This window comes from Pristiophorus japonicus, chromosome 8, assembly GCF_044704955.1.
Source record: "Pristiophorus japonicus isolate sPriJap1 chromosome 8, sPriJap1.hap1, whole genome shotgun sequence".
NCBI lineage: Eukaryota > Metazoa > Chordata > Chondrichthyes > Pristiophoridae > Pristiophorus > Pristiophorus japonicus.
The window spans coordinates 170,275,925-170,295,339 of record NC_091984.1 but is presented as its reverse complement, the minus strand read 5'-3'; the positions used below and the strand labels follow the sequence as shown (position 1 = coordinate 170,295,339).

Sequence of the window (19,415 nt, the reverse complement as noted above, 5' to 3'; positions counted from 1 at the left end):
GGGGCAGCAACTTTACAAAGCTTCTCTTGGCAGTTAAGCCTGTGTTTTGCCCTTCTCGGTGAATTAGGCAGGCTCTACAACGTGTCCGTGGTCTGTGGAAGGGATGGTGGACTGAAATACCTCTCCGTGACACGTGCTTCTCCGGTGGTTAGCTGGCTGAAGGTGGGCACTGTAATAAACCGAGGGCAGCAGGTTGAATGTGATCAGTTACCAGCTGATTGCTACGTCACAGGTCATATTGTCTTGGCTGATACGGCCCCATTATATCTATGCTTCTTGCTGACTGAACAGTGTGTGTACTCCTTTCACGGACACACTGCTGAGCACAAGCTGTTAACCATGGCTCAGTGGGTGGCACTCTCACCTCTGAGCCAAAAGATTGTGGGTTCAAGTCCCACTCCAGAGACTTGAGCACAAAATCCAGGCTGATACGCCAATGCAGTGCTGAGGGAATGTCGGAGGTGCCGTGTTTTGAGTGAGATGTTAAACCAAGGCTCCATCAGCCCCCTCAGGTGAATGTAAAAGATCCCACGGCACTATTTCAAAGAAGAGCAGGGGAGTTCTCCTTGGTGTCCTGGCCAATATTTATCCCTCAATCAAAACCACTAAAACAGATTATCTGGTCATTTACTTCATTGCTGTTTGTGGGGCTTTGCTGTGCTCAAATTGGCTGTCACATTTCCTACATTCTAACAGCGACTGCACTTCAAATCCATCGTTGGCTTTGGGACATCCTGAGGTCAGGAAAAGCAATTTATAAATGCGTGTTCGTCCTGTGCATCCCGAGTAAACCTTGGCTTCGTTTCCAGGCACTGATGGACCGTGTGGTGTGCAGAGTCCGAGCTCTGGCCGTACTGCCCACCAAAGAACTGGCTCAGCAGGTAAGGGAACAGAGCTGCTTCCATCATGGGACACGGTAGCATAGTGGTTACTGGACAAATAATCCAGAGACATGAGTTCAAATCCCACCATGGCAGCTGGTGGATTTAAATTCAGTTAATTAAATAAATCTGGAATTAAAAAAAAAAAGGCTAGTATCAGTAATGGTGACCATGAAACTAATTATGAACTTGTTGTTAAAACCCATCTGGTTCACTAATGTCCTTGAGGGAAGGAAATCTGCTGCCCTTAACCGGTCTGGCCGATATGTGACTCCAGACCCACAGCAACGTGGTTGACTCTTAACTGCTCTCCCAAATCACTAAGACAAAGTCAGCACTCCGAGTACCTTCACCACACGGACTGCAGTGGTTCAAAGAGGCGGCTCACCACCAGCACCTTCTCAACAATTAGGGATGGGCAATAAATGCCGGCCTTGCCAGCGACGTCCACATCCCATGAACAAATTTTTAAAAAATATCCCGTCTGGTCGCATGGTAGAATTTAGAAAACTGTGGTCCGTTTTGACAAGAGGATTTTGGTGTTCACGTTGATCCATTTGCAACCCTTGGGTTTAAATTCCCCAGCATGGCCCCGGCACTGTGGAAAGCTCTGAGCAGTGACCCGCAGCGAAGGAGAGTACCAGGCTGCTCTTGCATACCACCGAACCATGGAGCTCAGACCAGCAGCAATTAGTGACCCAGAAACCTGGAAGAGAGCACGATACTTTAAACGGTGAGGGCCTCGCCCTCAATAAAAAGAATGCCCACTCTGTTTAAAAAAAAAAGTAATCTTCCTGTTCCCATTGAATTTTTCCCACTCCTCAGTGGGGGAGGGTGCAAACATTGAACAAGGGTTGCATTCTCCAGTACTGTTGGCAACCTTCTGTCCATTGCACTCTGCAAACAAACCACCAGGAGGCGTGCAAGAGCAGCCTACTTCGATGGGAGTGTGTGCAGTCTATCCACGTTTGCTGATGATAGGTTAAATGAGTGGGCACAAACATGGCACATGGAATATAATGTGGAGAAGTGCGAAGTTACCCACTTTGGTGAATTAGAAAAGCAGAATAATTTATAAATGGTGAGAGATTGGGAAATGTTGGTATTCAGAGGGACCTGGGTGTCCTTGTACACAAATCACAAAGTTAACGTGCAGGTACAGCAAGCAATTAGGAAAGCAAATGGCATGTCAGCCTTTATTACAAAAGGATTGGAGTATGAGAGTAAAGTCATACTACAATTATAGAGGCCTTAGTGAGACCGCACTTGGAGTATTGTGTGCAGCTTTGCTCTCCTTTCCCAAGGATGGATATACCTGCCTTAAGAGGGAGGAGAAAGAACATTTGTTTGATTCCTGGGATAAGGGGATTGGCGTACGAGGAGAGATTGTGTAGACAAGGCTATTATTCCCTAGAGTTTAGAAGAATGAGCGGTGATCTCATTGAAATGTATAAAATTGTTGAGATACTTGACAGGGTAGATGTTGGGGAGTCTCGAACCAGGGGTCACAAAATTAGGGATCGGACATTTGGGACCGAGATGAGGAGAAATTTCTTCACTCAGAGGGTTGTGAATCTTTGGAATTCTCTGCCCCAGAGGGCTGTGGATAGATACTCTGTCATTGAGTATATTCAAGACAGAGATTGATAGATAGAATCAAGATATAGGGATAGTGCGGGAAGGTGGAATTGAGGTTGAAGATCAGCCATGATCTTACTGAATGGCGGATCAGGCTCGATGGGTCAAATGGCCTGCTCCAGCTCCTAATTCTTATGTTCTTATGATGATTTATGTTGATCCACTCTGTGAACACAAACATCAGGAACTTTCTGCATGAAGAGACCCCGGCACAACCTGCACCTTTCAGACATTCGCTGCCTTTTCCAGGTTAGCAAGTCTTCCTGTGCTTTTGCCAAGCATTTGCTAGTCCAACAGCACATCTAATGTGGGAAGAGTATCTGTGCAGGTGGTGTCAGCAGCTCGAGCTGTGACCGTCTGTGCAGGTGTGAGAGCGCAAGGTATGACTGTGCAGGTGTGAGAGTTCGAGCTGTGACTGTGCAGGTGTGAGAGTTCGAGCTGTGACTGTGCAGGTGTGAGAGTTCGAGCTGTGACTGTGCAGGTGTGAGAGCGCGAGCTGTGACTGCAGGTGTGAGAGTTCGAGCTGTGACTGTGTCGATGGTGTGAGAGTTCGAGGTGTGACTGTGTTGATGGTGTGAGAGTTCGAGGTGTGACTGTGTTGATGGTGTGAGAGTTCGAGCTGTGACTGTGCAGGTGTAAGAGCGCGAGGTGTGACTGCAGGTGTGAGAGCGCAAGCTGTGACTGTGCAGGTGTGAGAGTTCGAGCTGTGACTGTGTCGATGGTGTGAGAGTTCGAGGTGTGACTGTGTTGATGGTGTGAGAGTTCGAGGTGTGACTGCAGGTGTAAGAGCGCGAGCTGTGATTGTGCAGGTATGAGCGCGAGCTGTGACTGTGCAGGTGTGAGAGTTCGAGCTGTGACTGTGCAGGTGTGAGAGCGCGAGCTGTGACTGTGCAGGTGTGAGAGTTCGAGGTGTGACTGTGCAAGTGTGAGAGCGCGAGCTGTGACTGTGTCGATGGTGTGAGAGTTCGAGCTGTGACTGTGCAGGTGTGAGAGTTCGAGGTGTGACTGCAGGTGTGAGAGTTCGAGCTGTGATTGTGCAGGTGTGAGACCTTGAGGTGTGACTGTGCAGGTGTGAGAGTTCGAGCTGTGACTGTGCAGGTGTGAGAGTTCGAGGTGTGACTGTGCAGGTGTGAGTGTTCGAAGTGTGACTGCAGGTGTGAGAGTTCGAGGTGTGACTGTGCAGGTGTGAGAGTTCGAGCTGTGACTGTGCAGGTGTGAGAGTTCGAGGTGTGACTGTGCAGGTGTGAGAGCGCGAGGTGTGACTGTGCAGGTGTGAGAGTTCGAGGTGTGACTGCAGGTGTGAGAGTTCGAGCTGTGATTGTGCAGGTGTGAGAGTTCGAGGTGTGACTGTGCAGGTGTGAGAGTTCGAGCTGTGACTGTGCAGGTGTGAGAGTTCGAGCTGTGATTGTGCAGGTGTGAGACGTCGAGGTGTGACTGTGCAGGTGTGAGAGTTCGAGGTGTGACTGTGCAGGTGTGAGAGCGCGATCTGTGACTGTGCAGGTGTGAGAGTTCGAGGTGTGACTGCAGGTGTGAGAGTTCGAGCTGTGATTGTGCAGGTGTGAGACCTCGAGCTATGACTGTGCAGGTGTGAGAGTTCGAGGTGTGACTGCAGGTGTGAGAGTTCGAGGTGTGACTGTGCAGGTGTGAGTGTTCGAAGTGTGACTGCAGGTGTGAGAGTTCGAGGTGTGACTGTGCAGGTGTGAGAGTTCGAGCTGTGACTGTGCAGGTGTGAGAGTTCGAGGTGTGACTGTGCAGGTGTGAGAGCGCGAGGTGTGACTGTGCAGGTGTGAGAGTTCGAGGTGTGACTGCAGGTGTGAGAGTTCGAGCTGTGATTGTGCAGGTGTGAGAGTTCGAGGTGTGACTGTGCAGGTGTGAGTGTTCGAAGTGTGACTGCAGGTTGAGAGTTCGAGGTGTGACTGTGCAGGTGTGAGAGTTCGAGCTGTGACTGTGCAGGTGTGAGAGTTCGAGGTGTGACTGTGCAGGTGTGAGAGCGCGAGGTGTGACTGTGCAGGTGTGAGAGTTCGAGGTGTGACTGCAGGTGTGAGAGTTCGAGCTGTGATTGTGCAGGTGTGAGACCTTGAGGTGTGACTGTGCAGGTGTGAGAGTTCGAGCTGTGACTGTGCAGGTGTGAGAGTTCGAGGTGTGACTGTGCAGGTGTGAGAGTTCGAGGTGTGACTGTGCAGGTGTGAGAGCGCGATCTGTGACTGTGCAGGTGTGAGAGTTCGAGGTGTGACTGCAGGTGTGAGAGTTCGAGCTGTGATTGTGCAGGTGTGAGACCTCGAGCTATGACTGTGCAGGTGTGAGAGTTCGAGGTGTGACTGCAGGTGTGAGAGTTCGAGGTGTGACTGTGCAGGTATGAGAGTTCGAGCTGTGACTGTGCAGGTGTGAGAGTTCGAGCTGTGACTGTGCAGGTGTGAGAGTACGAGCTGTGACTGTGCAGGTGTGAGAGTTCGAGCTGTGACTGTGCAGGTGTGAGAGTTCGAGCTGTGACTGTGCAGGTGTGAGAGTACGAGCTGTGACTGTGTCGATGGTGTGAGAGTTCGAGGTGTGACTGTGCAGGTGTAAGAGCGCGAGGTGTGACTGTGCAGGTGTGAGAGCGCGAGCTGTGATTGTGCAGGTGTAAGAGTTCGAGGTGTGACTGTGCAGGTGTGAGAGTTCGAGCTGTGACTGCAGGTGTGAGAGTTCGAGGTGTGACTGTGCAGGTGTGAGAGTTCGAGGTGTGACTGTGCAGGTTTGAGAGTTCGAGGTGTGACTGCAGGTGTGAGAGTTCGAGCTGTGACTGTGCAGGTGTGAGAGTTCGAGGTGTGACTGTGCAGGTGTGAGAGTTCATGCTGTGACTGTGCAGGTGTGAGAGTTCGAGGTGTGACTGTGCAGGTGTGAGACCTCGAGGTGTGACTGCAGGTGTGAGAGTTCGAGCTGTGATTGTGCAGGTGTGAGAGTTCGAGCTGTGACTGTGCAGGTGTGAGAGTACGAGCTGTGACTGTGTCGATGGTGTGAGAGTTCGAGGTGTGACTGTGTTGATGGTGTGAGAGTTCGAGCTGTGACTGTGCAGGTGTGATAGTTCGAGGTGTGACTGTGCAGGTGTGAGAGTTCGAGGTGTGACTGTGCAGGTGTGAGAGTTCGAGGTGTGACTGCAGGTGTGAGAGTTCGAGGTGTGACTGTGCAGGTGTGAGAGTTCGAGGTGTGACTGCAGGTGTGAGAGTTCGAGCTGTGATTGTGCAGGTGTGAGACCTTGAGGTGTGACTGTGCAGGTGTGAGAGTTCGAGCTGTGACTGTGCAGGTGTGAGAGTTCGAGGTGTGACTGTGCAGGTGTGAGAGTTCGAGGTGTGACTGTGCAGGTGTGAGAGCGCGATCTGTGACTGTGCAGGTGTGAGAGTTCGAGGTGTGACTGCAGGTGTGAGAGTTCGAGCTGTGATTGTGCAGGTGTGAGACCTCGAGCTATGACTGTGCAGGTGTGAGAGTTCGAGGTGTGACTGCAGGTGTGAGAGTTCGAGGTGTGACTGTGCAGGTATGAGAGTTCGAGCTGTGACTGTGCAGGTGTGAGAGTTCGAGCTGTGACTGTGCAGGTGTGAGAGTACGAGCTGTGACTGTGCAGGTGTGAGAGTTCGAGCTGTGACTGTGCAGGTGTGAGAGTTCGAGCTGTGACTGTGCAGGTGTGAGAGTACGAGCTGTGACTGTGTCGATGGTGTGAGAGTTCGAGGTGTGACTGTGTTGATGGTGTGAGAGTTCGAGCTGTGACTGCAGGTGTGAGAGTTCGAGCTGTGACTGTGCAGGTGTGAGAGTTTGAGCTGTGATTGTGCAGGTGTGAGACCTCGAGGTGTGACTGCAGGTGTGAGAGCGCGATCTGTGACTGTGCAGGTATGAGAGTTCGAGGTGTGACTGCAGGTGTGAGAGTTCGAGCTGTGATTGTGCAGGTGTGAGAGTTCGAGCTGTGATTGTGCAGGTGTGAGACCTCGAGGTGTGACTGTGCAGGTGTGAGAGTTCGAGCTGTGATTGTGCAGGTGTGAGACCTCGAGCTATGACTGTGCAGATGTGAGAGTTCGAGGTGTGACTGCAGGTGTGAGAGTTCGAGGTGTGACTGTGCAGGTATGAGAGTTCGAGCTGTGACTGTGTCGATGGTGTGAGAGTTCGAGGTGTGACTGTGCAGGTGTGAGAGTTCGAGCTGTGACTGTGCAGGTGTGAGAGTTCGAGCTGTGACTGTGTCGATGGTGTGAGAGTTCGAGGTGTGACTGTGTTGATGGTGTGAGAGTTCGAGGTGTGACTGCAGGTGTAAGAGCGCGAGCTGTGATTGTGCAGGTATGAGCGCGAGCTGAGACTGCAGGTGTGAGAGTTCGAGCTGTGACTGTGCAGGTGTGAGAGCGCGAGCTGTGACTGTGCAGGTGTGAGAGTTCGAGGTGTGACTGTGCAAGTGTGAGAGCGCGAGCTGTGACTGTGTCGATGGTGTGAGAGTTCGAGCTGTGACTGTGCAGGTGTGAGAGTTCGAGGTGTGACTGCAGGTGTGAGAGTTCGAGCTGTGATTGTGCAGGTGTGACTGTGCAGGTGTGAGAGTTCGAGCTGTGACTGTGCAGGTGTGAGAGTTCGAGGTGTGACTGTGCAGGTGTGAGAGTTCGAGGTGTGACTGTGCAGGTGTGAGAGCGCGAGGTGTGACTGTGCAGGTGTGAGAGTTCGAGGTGTGACTGCAGGTGTGAGAGTTCGAGCTGTGATTGTGCAGGTGTGAGAGTTCGAGGTGTGACTGTGCAGGTGTGAGAGTTCGAGCTGTGACTGTGCAGGTGTGAGAGTTCGAGCTGTGATTGTGCAGGTGTGAGACGTCGAGGTGTGACTGTGCAGGTGTGAGAGTTCGAGGTGTGACTGTGCAGGTGTGAGAGCGCGATCTGTGACTGTGCAGGTGTGAGAGTTCGAGGTGTGACTGCAGGTGTGAGAGTTCGAGCTGTGATTGTGCAGGTGTGAGACCTCGAGCTGTGACTGTGTCGATGGTGTGAGAGTTCGAGGTGTGACTGTGCAGGTGTGAGAGTTCGAGCTGTGACTGTGCAGGTGTGAGAGTTCGAGCTGTGACTGTGCAGGTGTGAGAGTACGAGCTGTGACTGTGTCGATGGTGTGAGAGTTCGAGGTGTGACTGTGTTGATGGTGTGAGAGTTCAAGCTGTGACTGTGCAGGTGTAAGAGCGCGAGGTGTGACTTTGCAGGTGTGAGAGCGCGAGCTGTGATTGTGCAGGTGTGAGAGTTCGAGGTGTGACTGTGCAGGTGTGAGAGTTCGAGCTGTGACTTCAGGTGTGAGAGTTCGAGGTGTGACTGTGCAGGTGTGAGAGTTCGAGGTGTGACTGTGCAGGTGTGAGAGTTCGAGGTGTGACTGCAGGTGTGAGAGTTCATGCTGTGACTGTGCAGGTGTGAGAGTTCGAGGTGTGACTGTGTCGATGGTGTGAGAGTTCGAGGTGTGACTGTGTTGATGGTGTGAGAGTTCAAGCTGTGACTGTGCAGGTGTAAGAGCGCGAGGTGTGACTGTGCAGGTGTGAGAGCGCGAGCTGTGATTGTGCAGGTGTGAGAGTTCGAGGTGTGACTGTGCAGGTGTGAGAGTTCGAGCTGTGACTGCAGGTGTGAGAGTTCGAGGTGTGACTGTGCAGGTGTGAGAGTTCGAGGTGTGACTGTGCAGGTTTGAGAGTTCGAGGTGTGACTGCAGGTGTGAGAGTTCGAGCTGTGACTGTGCAGGTGTGAGAGTTCGAGGTGTGACTGTGCAGGTGTGAGAGTTCATGCTGTGACTGTGCAGGTGTGAGAGTTCGAGGTGTGACTGTGCAGGTGTGAGACCTCGAGGTGTGACTGCAGGTGTGAGAGTTCGAGCTGTGATTGTGCAGGTGTGAGAGTTCGAGCTGTGACTGTGCAGGTGTGAGAGTACGAGCTGTGACTGTGTCGATGGTGTGAGAGTTCGAGGTGTGACTGTGTTGATGGTGTGAGAGTTCGAGCTGTGACTGTGCAGGTGTGATAGTTCGAGGTGTGACTGTGCAGGTGTGAGAGTTCGAGGTGTGACTGTGCAGGTGTGAGAGTTCGAGGTGTGACTGCAGGTGTGAGAGTTCGAGGTGTGACTGTGCAGGTGTGAGAGTTCGAGGTGTGACTGCAGGTGTGAGAGTTCGAGCTGTGATTGTGCAGGTGTGAGACCTTGAGGTGTGACTGTGCAGGTGTGAGAGTTCGAGCTGTGACTGTGCAGGTGTGAGAGTTCGAGGTGTGACTGTGCAGGTGTGAGAGTTCGAGGTGTGACTGTGCAGGTGTGAGAGCGCGATCTGTGACTGTGCAGGTGTGAGAGTTCGAGGTGTGACTGCAGGTGTGAGAGTTCGAGCTGTGATTGTGCAGGTGTGAGACCTCGAGCTATGACTGTGCAGGTATGAGAGTTCGAGGTGTGACTGCAGGTGTGAGAGTTCGAGCTGTGATTGTGCAGGTGTGAGAGTTCGAGCTGTGATTGTGCAGGTGTGAGACCTCGAGGTGTGACTGTGCAGGTGTGAGAGTTCGAGCTGTGATTGTGCAGGTGTGAGACCTCGAGCTATGACTGTGCAGATGTGAGAGTTCGAGGTGTGACTGCAGGTGTGAGAGTTCGAGGTGTGACTGTGCAGGTATGAGAGTTCGAGCTGTGACTGTGTCGATGGTGTGAGAGTTCGAGGTGTGACTGTGCAGGTGTGAGAGTTCGAGCTGTGACTGTGCAGGTGTGAGAGTTCGAGCTGTGACTGTGTCGATGGTGTGAGAGTTCGAGGTGTGACTGTGTTGATGGTGTGAGAGTTCGAGGTGTGACTGCAGGTGTAAGAGCGCGAGCTGTGATTGTGCAGGTATGAGCGCGAGCTGAGACTGCAGGTGTGAGAGTTCGAGCTGTGACTGTGCAGGTGTGAGAGCGCGAGCTGTGACTGTGCAGGTGTGAGAGTTCGAGGTGTGACTGTGCAAGTGTGAGAGCGCGAGCTGTGACTGTGTCGATGGTGTGAGAGTTCGAGCTGTGACTGTGCAGGTGTGAGAGTTCGAGGTGTGACTGCAGGTGTGAGAGTTCGAGCTGTGATTGTGCAGGTGTGACTGTGCAGGTGTGAGAGTTCGAGCTGTGACTGTGCAGGTGTGAGAGTTCGAGGTGTGACTGTGCAGGTGTGAGAGTTCGAGGTGTGACTGTGCAGGTGTGAGAGCGCGAGGTGTGACTGTGCAGGTGTGAGAGTTCGAGGTGTGACTGCAGGTGTGAGAGTTCGAGCTGTGATTGTGCAGGTGTGAGAGTTCGAGGTGTGACTGTGCAGGTGTGAGAGTTCGAGCTGTGACTGTGCAGGTGTGAGAGTTCGAGCTGTGATTGTGCAGGTGTGAGACGTCGAGGTGTGACTGTGCAGGTGTGAGAGTTCGAGGTGTGACTGTGCAGGTGTGAGAGCGCGATCTGTGACTGTGCAGGTGTGAGAGTTCGAGGTGTGACTGCAGGTGTGAGAGTTCGAGCTGTGATTGTGCAGGTGTGAGACCTCGAGCTGTGACTGTGTCGATGGTGTGAGAGTTCGAGGTGTGACTGTGCAGGTGTGAGAGTTCGAGCTGTGACTGTGCAGGTGTGAGAGTTCGAGCTGTGACTGTGCAGGTGTGAGAGTACGAGCTGTGACTGTGTCGATGGTGTGAGAGTTCGAGGTGTGACTGTGTTGATGGTGTGAGAGTTCAAGCTGTGACTGTGCAGGTGTAAGAGCGCGAGGTGTGACTTTGCAGGTGTGAGAGCGCGAGCTGTGATTGTGCAGGTGTGAGAGTTCGAGGTGTGACTGTGCAGGTGTGAGAGTTCGAGCTGTGACTTCAGGTGTGAGAGTTCGAGGTGTGACTGTGCAGGTGTGAGAGTTCGAGGTGTGACTGTGCAGGTGTGAGAGTTCGAGGTGTGACTGCAGGTGTGAGAGTTCATGCTGTGACTGTGCAGGTGTGAGAGTTCGAGGTGTGACTGTGCAGGTGTGAGACCTCGAGGTGTGACTGTGCAGGTGTGAGAGTTCGAGCTGTGATTGTGCAGGTGTGAGAGTTCGAGCTGTGACTGTGCAGGTGTGAGAGTACGAGCTGTGACTGTGTCGATGGTGTGAGAGTTCGAGGTGTGACTGTGTTGATGGTGTGAGAGTTCGAGCTGTGACTGTGCAGGTGTGAGAGTTCGAGGTGTGACTGTGCAGGTGTGAGAGTTCGAGGTGTGACTGTGCAGGTGTGAGAGTTCGAGGTGCGACTGCAGGTGTGAGAGTTCGAGGTGTGACTGTGCAGGTGTGAGAGTTCGAGCTGTGACTGTGCAGGTGTGAGAGTTCGAGGTGTGACTGTGCAGGTGTGAGAGCGCGAGGTGTGACTGTGCAGGTGTGACAGTTCGAGGTGTGACTGCAGGTGTGAGAGTTCGAGCTGTGATTGTGCAGGTGTGAGAGTTCGAGGTGTGACTGTGCAGGTGTGAGAGTTCGAGCTGTGACTGTGCAGGTGTGAGAGTTTGAGCTGTGATTGTGCAGGTGTGAGACCTCGAGGTGTGACTGCAGGTGTGAGAGCGCGATCTGTGACGCAGGTATGAGAGTTCGAGGTGTGACTGCAGGTGTGAGAGTTCGAGCTGTGATTGTGCAGGTGTGAGAGTTCGAGCTGTGATTGTGCAGGTGTGAGACCTCGAGGTGTGACTGTGCAGGTGTGAGAGTTCGAGCTGTGATTGTGCAGGTGTGAGACCTCGAGCTATGACTGTGCAGATGTGAGAGTTCGAGGTGTGACTGCAGGTGTGAGAGTTCGAGGTGTGACTGTGCAGGTATGAGAGTTCGAGCTGTGACTGTGTCGATGGTGTGAGAGTTCGAGGTGTGACTGTGCAGGTGTGAGAGTTCGAGCTGTGACTGTGCAGGTGTGAGAGTTCGAGCTGTGACTGTGCAGCTGTGAGAGTACGAGCTGTGACTGTGTCGATGGTGTGAGAGTTCGAGATGTGACTGTTGATGGTGTGAGAGTTCAAGCTGTGACTGTGCAGGTGTAAGAGCGCGACGTGTGACTGTGCAGGTGTGAGAGCGCGAGCTGTGATTGTGCAGTTGTGAGAGTTCGAGGTGTGACTGTGCAGGTGTGAGAGTTCGAGCTGTGCCTGCAGGTGTGAGAGTTCGAGGTGTGACTGTGCAGGTGTGAGAGTTCGAGGTGTGACTGTGCAGGTGTGAGAGTTCGAGGTGTGACTGTGCAGGTGTGAGAGTTCGAGCTGTGACTGTGCAGGTGTGTGACCTCGAGGTGTGACTGTGCAGGTGTGAGAGTTCGAGCTGTGATTGTGCAGGTGTGAGAGTTCGAGCTGTGACTGTGCAGGTGTGAGAGTACGAGCTGTGACTGTGTCGATGGTGTAAGAGTTCGAGGTGTGACTGTGTTGATGGTGTGAGAGTTCGAGCTGTGACTGTGCAGGTGTGAGAGTTCGAGGTGTGACTGTGCAGGTGTGAGAGTTCGAGGTGTGACTGCAGGTGTGAGAGTTCGAGCTGTGACTGTGCAGGTGTGAGAGTTCGAGCTGTGATTGTGCAGGTGTGAGAGTTCGAGCTGTGACTGTGCAGGTGTGAGAGTACGAGCTGTGACTGTGTCGATGGTGTGAGAGTTCGAGGTGTGACTGTGTTGATGGTGTGAGAGTTCGAGCTGTGACTGTGCAGGTGTGAGAGTTCGAGGTGTGACTGCAGGTGTGAGAGTTCGAGCTGTGACTGTGCAGGTGTGAGAGTTCGAGCTGTGACTGTGCAGGTGTGAGAGTTCGAGCTGTGACTGTGCAGGTGTGAGAGTTCGAGCTGTGACTGTGCAAATGTGAGAGCGCGAGCTGTGACTGTCGATGGTGTGAGAGTTCGAGGTGTGACTGTGCAGGTGTGAGAGTTCGAGGTATGACTGTGCAGGTGTGAGAGTTCAAGGTGTGCCTGTGCAGGTGTGAGAGTTCGAGCTGTGACTGTGCAGGTGTGAGAGTTCGAGGTGTGACTGTGCAGGTGTGAGACCTCGAGGTGTGACTGCAGGTGTGAGAGTTTGAGGTGTGACTGCAAGTGTGAGAGTTCGAGGTGTGACCGTGTCGATGGTGTGAGAGTTCGAGGTGTGACTGTGCAGGTGTGAGAGTTCGAGGTGTGACTGTGTCGATGGTGTGAGAGTTCGAGGTGTGACTGTGCAGGTGTGAGAGTTCGAGGTGTGACTGTGTCGATGGTGTGAGAGTTCGAGGTGTGACTGTGCAGGTGTGAGAGTTCGAGCTGTGACCGTGTCGATGGTGTGAGAGTTCGAGGTGTGACTGTGCAGGTGTGAGAGTTCGAGGTGTGACTGTGTCGATGGTGTGAGAGTTCGAGGTGTGACTGTGCAGGTGTGAGAGTTCGAGGTGTGACTGTGTCGATGGTGTGAGAGTTCGAGGTGTGACTGTGCAGGTGTGAGAGCTCGAGCTGTGACTGTCGTTGGTGTGAGAGCGCGAGCTGTGACTGTGCAGGTGTGAGCGCGCGAGCTGTGACTGTGCAGGTGTGAGAGTTCGAGGTGTGCCTGTGCAGGTGTGAGAGTTCGAGGTGTGACTGTGCAGGTGTGAGAGTTCGAGGTGTGCCTGTGCAGGTGTGAGAGTTCGAGGTGTGCCTGTGCAGGTGTGAGAGTTCGAGGTGTGACTGTGCAGGTGTGAGAGTTCGAGGTGTGCCTGTGCAGGTGTGAGAGTTCGAGGTGTGACTGTGCAGGTGTGAGAGTTCGAGGTGTGACTGTGCAGGTGTGAGAGTTCGAGGTGTGACTGTGCAGGTGTGAGAGTTCGAGCTGTGACTGTTGTTGGTGTGAGAGTTCGAGGTGTGACTGTGCAGGTGTAAGAGTTCGAGGTGTGACTGTGTCGATGGTGTGAGAGTTCGAGGTGTGACTGCAGGTGTGAGAGTTCGAGGTGTGCCTGTGCAGGTGTGAGAGTTCGAGCTGTGACTGTGCAGGTGTGAGAGTTCGAGGTGTGCCTGTGCAGGTGTGAGAGTTCGAGCTGTGACTGTGCAGGTGTGAGAGTTCGAGGTGTGACTGTGCAAGTGTGAGACCTCGAGGTGTGACTGTGCAGGTGTGAGAGCTCGAGGTGTGACTGTGTCGATGGTGTGAGAGTTCGAGCTGTGACTAAGTCGATGGTGTGAGAGTTCGAGCTGTGACTGCAGGTGTGTGAACGCGAGGTGTGACTGCAGGTGTGAGAGCGCGAGGTGTGACTGCAGGTGTGAGAGCTCGAGCTGTGACTGTCGATGGTGTGAGAGTTCGAGCTGTGAATGTGCAGGTGTGAGAGCGTGAGGTGTGAGAGCGCGAGGTGTGATTGTGTCGATTGTGTGAGAGTTCGAGCTGTGACTGCAGGTGTGAGAGCGTGAGGTGTGACTGTGCAGGTGTGAGAGTTCGAGCTGTGACTGTGCAGGTGTGAGAGTTCGAGCTGTGACTGTGCAGGTGTGAGCCCTCGAGCTGTGACTGTGCAGGTGAGAGAGCGCGAGCTGTGACTGTGTCGATGGTGTGAGAGTTCAAGCTGTGACTGTGTCGATGGTGTGAGAGTTCGAGCTGTGACTGCAGGTGTGTGAACGCGAGGTGTGACTGCAGGTGTGAGAGCGCGAGGTGTGACTGCAGCTGTGAGAGCTCGAGCTGTGACTGTGTCGATGGTGTGAGAGTTCGAGCTGTGACTGTGCAGGTGTGAGAGCGCGAGGTATGATTGTGTCGATGGTGTGAGAGTTCGAGCTGTGACTGTGCAGGTGTGAGAGCGTGAGGTGTGACTGTGCAGGTGTGAGAGTTCGAGCTGTGACTGTGCAGGTGTGAGAGTTCGAGCTGTGACTGTGCAGGTGTGAGAGTTCGAGCTGTGACTGTGCAGGTGTGAGAGTTCGAGCTGTGACTGTGCAAATGTGAGAGCGCGAGCTGTGACTGTCGATGGTGTGAGAGTTCGAGGTGTGACTGTGCAGGTGTGAGAGTTCGAGGTATGACTGTGCAGGTGTGAGAGTTCAAGGTGTGCCTGTGCAGGTGTGAGAGTTCGAGCTGTGACTGTGCAGGTGTGAGAGTTTGAGGTGTGACTGTGCAGGTGTGAGACCTCGAGGTGTGACTGCAGGTGTGAGAGTTTGAGGTGTGACTGCAGGTGTGAGAGTTCGAGGTGTGACCGTGTCGATGGTGTGAGAGTTCGAGGTGTGACTGTGCAGGTGTGAGAGTTCGAGGTGTGACTGTGTCGATGGTGTGAGAGTTCGAGGTGTGACTGTGCAGGTGTGAGAGTTCGAGGTGTGACTGTGTCGATGGTGTGAGAGTTCGAGGTGTGACTGTGCAGGTGTGAGAGTTCGAGGTGTGACTGTGCAGGTGTGAGAGTTCGAGCTGTGACCGTGTCGATGGTGTGAGAGTTCGAGGTGTGACTGTGCAGGTGTGAGAGTTCGAGGTGTGACTGTGTCGATGGTGTGAGAGTTCGAGGTGTGACTGTGCAGGTGTGAGAGTTCGAGGTGTGACTGTGTCGATGGTGTGAGAGTTCGAGGTGTGACTGTGCAGGTGTGAGAGCTCGAGCTGTGACTGTCGTTGGTGTGAGAGCGCGAGCTGTGACTGTGCAGGTGTGAGCGCGCGAGCTGTGACTGTGTCGATGGTGTGAGAGTTCGAGGTGTGCCTGTGCAGGTGTGAGAGTTCGAGGTGTGACTGTGCAGGTGTGAGAGCGCGAGCTGTGACTGTGCAGGTGTGAGAGTTCGAGGTGTGCCTGTGCAGGTGTGAGAGTTCGAGGTGTGACTGTGCAGGTGTGAGAGTTCGAGGTGTGCCTGTGCAGGTGTGAGAGTTCGAGGTGTGCCTGTGCAGGTGTGAGAGTTCGAGGTGTGACTGTGCAGGTGTGAGAGTTCGAGGTGTGCCTGTGCAGGTGTGAGAGTTCGAGGTGTGACTGTGCAGGTGTGAGAGTTCGAGGTGTGACTGTGCAGGTGTGAGAGTTCGAGGTGTGACTGTGCAGGTGTGAGAGTTCGAGCTGTGACTGTTGTTGGTGTGAGAGTTCGAGGTGTGACTGTGCAGGTGTAAGAGTTCGAGGTGTGACTGTGTCGATGGTGTGAGAGTTCGAGGTGTGACTGCAGGTGTGAGAGTTCGAGGTGTGCCTGTGCAGGTGTGAGAGTTCGAGCTGTGACTGTGCAGGTGTGAGAGTTCGAGGTGTGCCTGTGCAGGTGTGAGAGTTCGAGCTGTGACTGTGCAGGTGTGAGAGTTCGAGGTGTGACTGTGCAAGTGTGAGACCTCGAGGTGTGACTGTGCAGGTGTGAGAGCTCGAGGTGTGACTGTGTCGATGGTGTGAGAGTTCGAGCTGTGACTAAGTCGATGGTGTGAGAGTTCGAGCTGTGACTGCAGGTGTGTGAACGCGAGGTGTGACTGATGGTGTGAGAGCGCGAGGTGTGACTGCAGGTGTGAGAGCTCGAGCTGTGACTGTCGATGGTGTGAGAGTTCGAGCTGTGAATGTGCAGGTGTGAGAGCGTGAGGTGTGAGAGCGCGAGGTGTGATTGTGTCGATTGTGTGAGAGTTCGAGCTGTGACTGCAGGTGTGAGAGCGTGAGGTGTGACTGTGCAGGTGTGAGAGTTCGAGCTGTGACTGTGCAGGTGTGAGAGTTCGAGCTGTGACTGTGCAGGTGTGAGACCTCGAGCTGTGACTGTGCAGGTGAGAGAGCGCGAGCTGTGACTGTGTCGATGGTGTGAGAGTTCAAGCTGTGACTGTGTCGATGGTGTGAGAGTTCGAGCTGTGACTGCAGGTGTGTGAACGCGAGGTGTGACTGCAGGTGTGAGAGCGCGAGGTGTGACTGCAGCTGTGAGAGCTCGAGCTGTGACTGTGTCGATGGTGTGAGAGTTCGAGCTGTGACTGTGCAGGTGTGAGAGCGTGAGGTGTGAGAGCGCGAGGTATGATTGTGTCGATGGTGTGAGAGTTCGAGCTGTGACTGTGCAGGTGTGAGAGCGTGAGGTGTGACTGTGCAGGTGTGAGAGTTCGAGCTGTGACTGTGCAGGTGTGAGAGTTCGAGCTGTGACTGTGCAGGTGTGAGAGCGTGAGGTGTGATTGTGTCGATGGTGTGAGAGCGCGAGCTGTGACTGTGTCGATGGTGTGAGCGCGAGCTGTGACTGTGCAGGTGTGAGAGCTCGAGGTGTGACTGTGCAGGTGTGAGAGTTCGAGCTGTGACTGTGCAGGTGTGAGAGTTCGAGCTGTGACTGTGCAGGTGTGAGAGCGTGAGGTGTGACTGTGCAGGTGTGAGAGTTCGAGCTGTGACTGTGCAGGTGTGAGAGCACGAGGTGTGACTGCAGGTGTGAGAGCTCGATCTGTGACTGCAGGTGTGAGAGCGCGAGGTGTGACTGCAGGTGTGAGAGTTCGAGCTGTGACTGCAGGTGTGAGAGTTCGAGCTGTGACTGTGCAGGTGTGAGAGTTCGAGCTGTGACTGTGCAGGTGTGAAAGTTCGAGCTGTGACTGTGCAGGTGTGAGACCACGAGGTGTGACTGTGCAGGTGTGAGAGTTCGAGCTGTGACTGTGCAGGTGTGAGAGTTCGAGCTGTGACTGTGCAGGTGTGACTGTGCAGGTGTGAGAGTTCGAGCTGTGACTGTGCAGGTGTGAGAGTTCGAGCTGTGACTGTGCAGGTGTGAGAGCGCGAGGTGTAACTGTGCAGGTGTGAGAGCTCGAGCTGTGACTGTGCAGGTGTGAGAGTTCGAGCTGTGACTTCAGGTGTGAGAGTTCGAGCTGTGACTGTGCAGGTGTGAGAGTTCGAGGTGTGACTGTGCAGGTGTGAGAGTTCGAGGTGTGACTGCAGGTGTGAGAGTTCGAGCTGTGACTTCAGGTGTGAGAGTTCGAGCTGTGACTGTGCAGGTGTGAGAGTTCGAGGTGTGACTGTGCAGGTGTGAGAGTTCGAGCTGTGACTGTGCAGGTGTGAGAGTTCGAGGTGTGACTGTGCAGGTGTGAGACCGCGAGGTGTGACTGTGCAGGTGTGAGACCGCGAGGTGTGACTGCAGGTGTGAGACCGCGAGGTGTGACTGTGCAGGTATGAGAGTTCGAGCTGTGACTGTGCAGGTGTGAGAATGCGACCTGTGACTGTGCAGGTGTGAGTCCGCGAGGTGTGACTGTGCAGGTGTGAGAGTTCGAGCTGTGACTGTGCAGTTGTGAGAGTTCGAGCTGTGACTGTGCAGGTGTGAGAGTTCGAGCTGTGACTGTGCAGGTGTGAGAGTTCGAGGTGTGACTGTGCAGGTGTGAGAGTTCGAGGTGTGACTGTGTCGATGGTGTGAGAGTTCGAGGTGTGACTGTGCAGGTGTGAGAGCTCGAGCTGTGACTGTCGTTGGTGTGAGAGCGCGAGCTGTGACTGTGCAGGTGTGAGCGCGCGAGCTGTGACTGTGTCGATGGTGTGAGAGTTCGAGGTGTGCCTGTGCAGGTGTGAGAGTTCGAGGTGTGACTGTGCAGGTGTGAGAGCGCGAGCTGTGACTGTGCAGGTGTGAGAGTTCGAGGTGTGCCTGTGCAGGTGTGAGAGTTCGAGGTGTGACTGTGCAGGTGTGAGTTCGAGGTGTGACTGTGCAGGTGTGAGAGTTCGAGGTGTGACTGTGCAGGTGTGAGAGTTCGAGCTGTGACTGTTGTTGGTGTGAGAGTTCGAGGTGTGACTGTGCAGGTGTAAGAGTTCGAGGTGTGACTGTGTCGATGGTGTGAGGGTTCGAGGTGTGACTGTGCAGGTGTGAGAGTTCGAGGTGTGCCTGTGCAGGTGTGAGAGTTCGAGCTGTGACTGTGCAGGTGTGAGAGTTCGAGGTGTGCCTGTGCAGGTGTGAGAGTTCGAGCTGTGACTGTGCAGGTGTGAGAGTTCGAGGTGTGACTGTGCAAGTGTGAGACCTCGAGGTGTGACTGTGCAGGTGTGAGAGCTCGAGGTGTGACTGTGTCGATGGTGTGAGAGTTCGAGCTGTGACTAAGTCGATGGTGTGAGAGTTCGAGCTGTGACTGCAGGTGTGTGAACGCGAGGTGTGACTGCAGGTGTGAGAGCGCGAGGTGTGACTGCAGGTGTGAGAGCTCGAGCTGTGACTGTCGATGGTGTGAGAGTTCGAGCTGTGAATGTGCAGGTGTGAGAGCGTGAGGTGTGAGAGCGCGAGGTGTGATTGTGTCGATTGTGTGAGAGTTCGAGCTGTGACTGCAGGTGTGAGAGCGTGAGGTGTGACTGTGCAGGTGTGAGAGTTCGAGCTGTGACTGTGCAGGTGTGAGAGTTCGAGCTGTGACTGTGCAGGTGTGAGACCTCGAGCTGTGACTGTGCAGGTGAGAGAGCGCGAGCTGTGACTGTGTCGATGGTGTGAGAGTTCGAGCTGTGACTGTGTCGATGGTGTGAGAGTTCGAGCTGTGACTGCAGGTGTGTGAACGCGAGGTGTGACTGCAGGTGTGAGAGCGCGAGGTGTGACTGCAGCTGTGAGAGCTCGAGCTGTGACTGTGTCGATGGTGTGAGAGTTCGAGCTGTGACTGTGCAGGTGTGAGAGCGTGAGGTGTGAGAGCGCGAGGTATGATTGTGTCGATGGTGTGAGAGTTCGAGCTGTGACTGTGCAGGTGTGAGAGCGTGAGGTGTGACTGTGCAGGTGTGAGAGTTCGAGCTGTGACTGTGCAGGTGTGAGAGTTCGAGCTGTGACTGTGCAGGTGTGAGAGCGTGAGGTGTGATTGTGTCGATGGTGTGAGAGCGCGAGCTGTGACTGTGTCGATGGTGTGAGCGCGAGCTGTGACTGTGCAGGTGTGAGCTCGAGGTGTGACTGTGCAGGTGTGAGAGTTCGAGCTGTGACTGCAGGTGTGAGAGTTCGAGGTGTGACTGTGCAGGTGTGAGAGTTCGAGGTGTGACTGTGCAGGTGTGAGAGTTCGAGGTGTGACTGCAGGTGTGAGAGTTCGAGCTGTGACTGTGCAGGTGTGAGAGTTCGAGCTGTGATTGTGCAGGTGTGAGAGTTCGAGCTGTGACTGTGCAGCTGTGAGAGTACGAGCTGTGACTGTGTCGATGGTGTGAGAGTTCGAGGTGTGACTGTGTTGATGGTGTGAGAGTTCGAGCTGTGACTGTGCAGGT

The 19,415-nt window shown here is 54.0% G+C and overlaps 1 protein-coding gene across 2 annotated transcripts in view; it reads left to right on the top strand.

Moving 5' to 3' along the window:
• ddx51 (DEAD (Asp-Glu-Ala-Asp) box polypeptide 51) overlaps positions 1-19,415 on the top strand; it is a 72,994-nt gene that overhangs the window by 17,030 nt on the left and 36,549 nt on the right. For both annotated transcript variants that reach the window (XM_070886269.1, XM_070886270.1), the window contains exon 6: positions 810-881. In XM_070886269.1, coding sequence (XP_070742370.1) covers positions 810-881 — 72 coding nt within the window. The remainder of the gene's footprint in view (positions 1-809; positions 882-19,415) is intronic.